This window comes from Gossypium hirsutum, chromosome A13 (assembly GCF_007990345.1).
Source record: "Gossypium hirsutum isolate 1008001.06 chromosome A13, Gossypium_hirsutum_v2.1, whole genome shotgun sequence".
NCBI classification, from domain to species: domain Eukaryota; kingdom Viridiplantae; phylum Streptophyta; class Magnoliopsida; order Malvales; family Malvaceae; genus Gossypium; species Gossypium hirsutum.
The window spans coordinates 54,313,104-54,322,019 of NC_053436.1; the positions used below are offsets into that span (position 1 = coordinate 54,313,104).

Below are 8,916 nucleotides of genomic sequence, written 5' to 3' on the forward strand. Positions count from 1 at the left end.
GTTTAAATTTCTGTTAAATTTAAATTTTATTTGTCATTTGTTTATTTTTATTTTGTTTATTTAAAGTCTTAATTTAGTTAGATGTTTTCTCGTGTTTTCTACAATGTTTGCTGAGCTCGGGAAGTGGGTAAATCAAAGGACCAAAGGAAGTGAAATTTCGAACACAGGAAGGTTGAAATAGTGAACGACGTCCCAATGAGCTACCCACAACGTGGCCTCCCTAACGTTGCAACGAGCCAGTCCAATGAGGGTGACAGTCTCCAAACATGCGAACGTTTAGAGTAAAATCGTACAAATAAAAGTATAAAATAAGTGTGATATCTGCAAGCGAACATGTCAAATTGTAATATAGTTTTGTGTTACAACGGAACATCGGTAAGTATTTCGAGAATCGTACACAAGGGAGATTGAATCAAATCTAAAAATTAATTCTACAATAATATGTCTAAATAGTAATCACTAAAAATCATATTACGATAAACAAAAAATATTAAAATTAATGTTACTCAATAAAATAAAATAGCTAGAAGAGAATAAATGAATAAAGAAAATCTCAATTAACAAACAGAAGATTAACTCGCTTCAGTAATTATAATTAGCATCAGAGTAAATTTGATAAGATTAAAAATTAAAATTTGAGAAAATAAAATAAAATAGTAAGAGGATCTTGCTTTAATGATAATATTAAAATTTTGAAATTTTTTTAGGAGTGGATGCTATCTAAATTTATTGTTATTTTCGTCTTAGATTTGTGTATTGTAATTATTTACAATTATAATTATTGTTAATTGGATAAGTTAATAAATTCTAAATTAATTGCTAAACTTCAAACCATTTTAAATTTTGAAATATTAGAAGATCATAAAAAATCTTTAGGTCTTTTTTTCATATAAAACATGGTTACTGAAATTAAAAATAAACCGACAATAAACCACTCAATTGTTTAGGACATGGATGGACTATATTAATGATTCCCATATGGCTAAAGACAGGGGAACTTGTCGTTTGCTTGGCCAAGTTATCTTTCAGTATAAATGTGATCATGTCACATGACTACCTTTCCTTTCCACAATATCCAGTTTAAATCTAAAATTTTAGTGACCATTAATCTAAATTTTTATTCATATTAGATATCCGGTTTAAATCTGAATATTCCTTCCCATGCAAAGAAAATACGGTATAATATTTAACCCCGTTGGATATGATTCATTTTATCAAATCCAGTTGTTTATGTCCCTAAATTTTATATTATAATACTTAATTCAAGCCCAAATTGTTTCGGAAAAGGATGAATATTCTATTAATAAATATTAAAAATTATAATAATTTTTATTATAATTATAACTTTTGTGCTTGTAGTAGGTCATATGACAAACTTTTATATTGTTCTTTTCTGGCATCTCAATAATTCAACGTAGGTCCCCATGGAGCACGGCGGTTGCTAATGCGCCCCACCATGAACCACCACCCTCATTTCTCCCTCTCTAAGATCACCTACTCTCGTTCCCAATTGACCTGTTATTTGCTAATACATCCATTTTTTGTAACAGACAGATCAGTGAACATCAACGGTTTTATGAACATAACAGGTCGTTGTTAAAAAGTGTCAGTTGACTTTTCTTCTTCGGTTGATCCCTTTTCTTTTCTTTTTTTCCAAGAATTATCAAAAACCCATCTAGATTTTGCTCTCTGGTAACCATCTTTTTCACCTCATTTCTTGTCTTCCTTGCAAAAAAATTATTCTTGTTCTCAACTTTAACTCTCTAAATAGTACTTTGTCTATTTTTTCTTGTTATGTTATTCATGCATGTTCATTTATTGTGGGAAGTTTATGACAGTGTTGGCTTTGTGTCTTTTGATGACTGCTTGACTTTAATGTTGCTGGAAGTATTGGTGAACTGAAGGTTGAATTGAGTTTTATATAAAATTTTGTTGGCTTTTCATCTGAATCTTGTTGTGGAGTTCAAGTGTCAAGTCTTTGTTAAATTGATGAATATTCCATTGAGGATTTTTAAGGTTTTGTAATGATTAGGGTTGGTCAATTTTATGATTGATAAATCTGATTGGTTGTGGTGTTTTATGGTTGATTTGCATTGATGAGTTCTCTCTATAGCTGAATTTAACTGCATACTGTTTAGATAGAACCCTAAATTTGTGGCTGAGAAAGATCTGAACTGGCTTTTTCTTATCCATCCTTTGCCTCTCAGTTACCTAAACCAAGAATTGAGCCATGGAAATGAATGAATTCAATGTTGATGAAAAGTATATGCATATGCGAAACCCAGAGTCAAATGCAGTTCAGTTTCATGAAGAGGCCTTATCAACTGGAGAGGGCATCCAAGAAATGTTTGGTGCCAATTTGGACAGAATTGACTTGGATTTGGCTTGTTGTAATGAGAAACTGGTAAATTTGCATGTACTGTTGATGTTTCTTCTGGGTTGGGACAAGGATCCCGAAGAGATGGCATATGGGAGTAGTGATATTTCGGCTCAGTTCATTGAGAAGGCTTTGGTATTTGACCTTTTATGTGGAATTTTAGATTCTGAGTTAAGGGAAGTGGAAACTTTCTTGAGTGCCGTTCAGTCAGAGATTGTTGATGCTCGTCGTAAAACATCTTCGTGCGTTCCTTTGGGAACACTATCTGAAAAAATGGATAAGAAGCTGCATGATTCTGAAGAATCCCTGAAAAGGTGTCAAGGGATTGTCTTGGAGGTGAAGTTGCTGTCAACCAAGCTGCAAGCTTCCTTTCCATATTTCAAACATGAGAACTGTAAGTCCAAGTTCGATTTTATCACATAACATAATTAACAGTGCGCAAAAACTATACTTACCCTAACATATGCTTATGAATAGGGACTAATGATGAGGCCATGGATGTATCTGAGCAATATCAGCTATCAAACATCATCGGGAAATCCAAAGTACTGACTGTTGAACAACAAAGACAAATTCTAAGGATGCTTGACAAATCACTTGCAAGGGAGCTAGAGCTTGAAAATAAATTATTAGAGTCCGGACAAAATGAAGAATCATTAAAACTAAAGCTACATCATACTGAACAAGTCGCTCTTCGCATGGAAGAGGCAGCAGAAGTTGTTTGGGGACGGTTTCTAGAGGCTGAGAATGCTGCTGAGGTGCTCATGGGAATTTCGAAGGAACTATTAGGTCGACTTCAGATTGTTCAGTTTAACATGAATGGTTCGATTCAACGAGAAGCTGAGCTCAAATCTAAAATTGAAGGTTGCATTGAAGAGTTGAATGCCAAAGATATAGCTTTAGAAAAGCTTGAGATCAGCAATGTGGAACATGCTGCAAAAGCTTCCGAAGTATTCACATTGAGGAAGAATATGAAGTTACTTGAGGAACAGCTAAAAGAATCTGAGATACAGCTGAAGAATGCAATGGCTTCCAGTGAAACAAGTCAAGAACATCTTCATGAAATGGAAACCGTTATTGATTCACTAAAAGTAAGCATTTATGAAGCTGAAAGTAGAGCTGAAAGTGCAGAAGCCAAGGTCTCAGAGTTAACAGATGCGAACTTGGAACTTACCGAAGAGTTGAATTTTCTTAAAGGTAATAACGAGAAAAGCACAAAGAAGGTGACCTCACTAGAGAAGCAGTTGAGGGAATCGGAGATTCAACTACAGCATGCAAAAGCGTCTTCCGAAGCAAGTCAGGAGCAGCAAAACATGCTCTACTCTGCAATTTGGGATATGGAAACTTTAATTGAAGATCTAAAATCAAAGGTTTCAAAAGCTGAAAGTAGAACCGAAGGTGTGGAGGAGCAATGCATTGAATTATCTGAATCTAACTTCGAACTTAATAACGAGCTAGGCATCCTAAGGCATGAAATTGAATGCTTGGAGACATCTTTGAATCAAGCTAACTTTGAAAAAGAGGCAAATGCAAAAGAAATCAGTCATAGGACCAAGTTAATCACAGATATGGTTGCCCAACTAGCTACAGAAAGAGAACGCATTCAAAAGCAGGTATTAACTTTATGTTATTGTGATACAATAAAACAAATAAAAAATGTCCTCTGCATTTGGAATGAATTCCCATTGGAATCTCTCGGAACTTAGTTGTTTTTATTATTTTCTTATTCATGATTATGTTTGTACATGTACTCTCATGTTGGACCTGGTATTTAATTAGTTGCAAAATGTTCCTTGCAGCTATCTTCAATAGTAAAAGAGAAGGAAATATTGGTGAAAAAGTTACAAAATATGGTAAAAGCCGACTCTACAGCAGTCTGTAACTCTGGAGGTGATGATGGCAATGAGATATCTGTTCTGAATAGTGATTCAACTAGAGCTACATGTACAAAAACATTCGAAAAAGCGGCCACCTCTGCCACAAGTGTACAGGCAGGTACTCTCCAGGTTCCTCCATTCTTTTCTTTTAAAGCTTCATGAAACTGAATTTTTCAATAGCTTTCCCTTTTAAGTTTAGCCTTCTCGGAATTTCTGCATGTGTATGTTAATTTCATGTTTCTTTGCTTTCTCTTATTTCTTATTCTTATACATCACAAGAAAATGGGTGGCGAATATGCTCTTCTAACCCTTGTGCCAGTATATATTATTAGTGTAAGGGTTCACTAGACTTTGATAAGATGTGATGGTTATATGCTTCAGAATGTCTCAAGTTATGGTGTTCTTCTGAAACAGGTGGATGAGCCATCAAAAGATGTATCTCTTCTTAGGACAGCAGCTAGGCCTTCCAGCACCATAATTGACGGTGGCACTAATGCTATTCCGAGCAAGCATGTTAAGGAAAAAGGAAAGACAGGCAACTTTAAACTGTTATGTATGTTGATAGCAATTCTGGTTGCAATATTTTCTGCATTAGCTATATATTTTTTGAGTGAGAAACAGATCATGTTTGGTTTTTGATGGCCACTGAAATTATATTTTTGCTGGCACACATTGTGCCCTGTGTTGTATATTCTTGTCATTTTCGATTGATGACTATGCATTCATCACCATATTCTGTATTTGGTTTTACTTGGATGATGTAAATTATTCTGTTATTTGTTAGATATCATCTTTGAGAATGGGGAGAATGGAGATAGGTGTACCATTATAACATGGATCTTCCTAGCTTGAAACTACCCAAATGAGTAGACTCAAAGCTGAAGCCATGGAATAATATCCACAAAATCTTGCAATTTTAGGGTAGTTGAGGATCATCAGTGCACAAAATGCAGCTGAGAAAGCTAAGATGATGCAGATTGTGAACGCATGAAAGATGGGTGGGTGACCTTTGAAGACAAGAGTTGATACTGGGTTTTCATTGACATATAATCATGTGGAAATACCATAAGGATGGTGACAACTATGAAGGAGATAAACGGAATTGATTCCAAGATGGTTGTTTGAATTGCAAGGCTTGAGATCATCTCTGTAAAACTGACATGGCGATGGTAACTTGTTGAACCCATCTCCACTCCTATGCATATCATATCATTGAGACAATCCAAGAATCAGTGCCAACAAAAATAAGGAAAACACAAAGAAATTAGGCGTTTGTAATGGAATTGATTAGAGAAAGATGAAGAAAAAGAGGGTTTATAAAGCTAAATGTTTGTCCGTTTGAAAGCAAAGCATAGTTCTTTCTTCGAAACTTCTTCTAGTACCAACTTCAATTTTCTGAAACTCCTCACGATGGATTGTGCATTATTGCAAAAGTAAGAGACAGAATAGATATTACTCGGTCACCAATCTTTTGACTCAAACTACTGCTTCTATTGGGATCTTTCTTTCTCTTTTCTTTTTCTTAACAAAGGAGACAAAAGTTAACATGTTCCAATTGTTATTAGCAGTTTTGATTCTTTTTCTAAATATTTTTTAAGTATATTAAATGGGCAATTATATCATATTCACATGTGGAAACAAAGAAACAAAACTTTACTAATACTTAGACTTGGATGATGAGAAGAGTTAATAGTTTAGGTCCGAAAGTGAGAGTATTTAGGTAAAAATATAAGTACGAAATATAGGTTTGGATAAAAAAATAAGACTTGTTTAGAAAATAGGTTGGGCCTCGGTCAAAACTTCTTTAGCCCGGACCCAACCTGGCACAAATTTGACAAAAAAATTTCTACGGCTGTTTGTTGTTGTTTTGTTATTAAATTGTTACTATTTTGTTATTATTATTTAGATATTGTATAACTTTTATTTTATTGTTAATTTTGCTACTACTTTTTATTGTTTTCACTGTGTTTTCTACATCTATAACATTTTATTGTTTTGTCAATTTTGTTTGCTGATTTTTTTTCCTTTCTTTTCTATATTTTGGCTTTTTATATATTGGAAATAATAATTTAAAAATAATTTGAAAGCTTAAATTTAATTTGTTTTAAATTTAAATTTTTGAAAAACAAATATTATTTTAAAACTTAAATTTTGAAAGCTAGAAAATATTGGAGAAACAAACTTTTGATCATTGAATTGAGTGTTTGAAGTTGTGCCTTTTATTGCAAAACTTAAAGTCTTTTATAGAGAGCTCTTGCATTTTTACAACATTCTTGTTTGGGGATCTTATCGCTTACGTCATTGCCCAAAACTACATAATTGCTATTTTTAATACGGGTAGGCCAGGCTTGAGCAAAATTTAGACCCATTTTTCGGGTCAATTTGGGCTCGAGCTTAGAAAACGGGTCTAATTTTTGCATTAGTCCAGCCCGGCCTATGATCAACTCTACTTAAGGGCTAGTTTAGCAATGTTTTTGAAAAATGATGTGGAAAAATACTTTTGAAAAGTTTGGTTTAAGATTTGAGTGCTTAGCACTACTGTCAAAAAGTGCTTTTGAGAAATAAAATGTTCATTTTAGACATGTTATTATCAAGTAACAAATATGCATTTAAATAATATTCAAATTAGTTAATATTATTATATTTTAATAAGAATATAAAAAATTATTATATCTTGTTTTTAATATTTTAATATATAAAATATAATTTTAAATAATTTTAAGCAATAAACATTATTTTTTATAAAATTTAATTATAATATATAAAATATATTTTAAATATTTAAATATAACCATTAAATATTTGTAATTAAATATTAAAACATTTGTATTATTTTAAAAATATTTTTTATTTTTAATTAATGATTTTAACACATTTGTAATTAATGACCAAGAAAAGAAAAAGGAAGGGAAAGTACTATGTTATTAGAAAGATGAAAAATTAATTAAGCACCAAAAGTGTTTTTGAAAAAGAAAAAACTAAAAATTTTAACTTTCTCCTTTTCGAAAGCCAAAAGTTTCGGCCAAAAACAGTTTGCTTAACACAATTTTTCTTCTAAAAATAATTTTTTTAAGCAATACTAAACAAGTCCTAAGACATGTGCAAAAACATTTACATAATAAATTCATAAAAAAAAATAATTGTGATTTTAATTAAAATTGTAAAGATGGGATAGCCAAGATTTCCAGGTTTTTTTATATTTAGAAAATAAATATAAATTTGAATAATATTTTTAATTAAATTGAGACTTGGTTGTTGAATTATACTAAGTGTGTGAAACCCTTAATAAATAGTACAGATATTAAAAATAGTAAAACATATAAAAATTATTATAATAAAATGTATTATCTATTTTTTTATAAAATATTGACAAAATTTAAATTCATGTCAAATGAGTATTTTATAAGTTAATACAATATATATTACCTTTTTAAAAATAATTTTTTTCGATTTGATGCCGAATTAACTCATGACACTAAACTTATCAAGACACTTTATTATAGTATAGATATAGGTGTATATATTAATTATTTTAATTTAAATTTTTATTTAATAATATAATTTTATAAACCATATATTTATCTTATATATTAAGCTTTTAAGTTTTAAATTAAGTTGTTGTAATGTGTGAACCAACATGAACTCAACTTAAAAATGATTAAAAGCTTATTAATATTAACATAAAAATATTTTTTTTCCCTTTCATGTTCTTTCAATAAAATAATGTTATAATACGATTTCAAATCACGTAAATTTTAAACTTTTTAACTTAACCATTTTAATTAAAATTTCACTTATATTTTTATAAATATAATTTTTACACCCACTTGATAACTTAAAACAAGTTAAAAATATCACACGATTTTAATTTGTACCATAAATGAGTACTTATAATTTTTTTTAAACTAAGACATTTATTACCATCATGCAAATATATAAAAAAAAACTAAATTAAGTTTTTTTTTTACTCTTCAGAAACAAAAATAAAAATCTTCAATCTTCGATCTTCAATCTTCAATCAAATACCAAATGTGTTTTTTTCTCTCTCCCTAACTCATTACAATTTATTCACTTCATATAACTTTTCACTTTTAATTTTACTCTAGATTTTTCATATTGATGTTATCATAAAATCAATTTTTTTTTAATTTATTGATAAAAATCATATTTTTTTCCTTTTTTATTCATTTGAAAGTTTTTCTTTTCTTAAAAAAATATTATATACAGTATATGTGAGATAAAATGAGCCTAAACTAATATAAAATGTAATATAATTAATAAAATGTTGAAAAGTAATCTGAAGATGAGTAAATTAGTAAAGGATCCTACCCCTTCTCTTTTTCTTTTTCCTACTCTTTCTCTAATTAAGTATTGATTTAAAGCAGCTTCCTTGAATCTTCTGGGGAAACTTCAAAAACCAGTAAACCTTTTTCTTTCTTGTGCATGTGTGGGGTGTAACCCATTTTTATATGATAAGACAGACATTATAACTAAAAAGAGGCCAAAGAAATATTATTTACTCTGGTTCTCTATGGTAATGCCCCCAAACAACCCACCTTTTTCCATTCTGTCCATCATCAAACACTCATTTCATGATGTTGGTATAATGCTATCCCAATTTAGGCATTCATTTGAGGCTAACAATCCTCTTACTTTACCAAT

General features: G+C 30.6%; 1 protein-coding gene across 4 annotated transcripts; it reads left to right on the forward strand.

Moving 5' to 3' along the window:
• The first annotated feature begins 1,361 nt into the window (after positions 1–1,361).
• LOC107893575 (WPP domain-interacting tail-anchored protein 2) lies at positions 1,362–5,054 on the forward strand. Of its 4 annotated transcripts, none has more exons than XM_016818607.2 (5): positions 1,362–1,692; positions 2,208–2,771; positions 2,855–3,990; positions 4,177–4,368; positions 4,669–5,054. In XM_016818607.2, exons 2-5 carry the CDS (start codon positions 2,231–2,233, stop codon positions 4,891–4,893), a joined length of 2,094 nt encoding a protein of 697 aa, XP_016674096.1. In that variant the 5' UTR covers positions 1,362–1,692; positions 2,208–2,230; the 3' UTR covers positions 4,894–5,054. The 4 variants fall into 4 exon arrangements, with proteins under 4 accessions (XP_016674096.1, XP_016674099.1, XP_040940632.1 ...); XM_016818610.2 differs by having other exon boundaries at positions 1,371–1,692; positions 4,177–4,372; XM_041084698.1 differs by having other exon boundaries at positions 1,371–1,589; positions 4,177–4,372.
• The last annotated feature ends 3,862 nt before the right edge of the window (positions 5,055–8,916 follow it).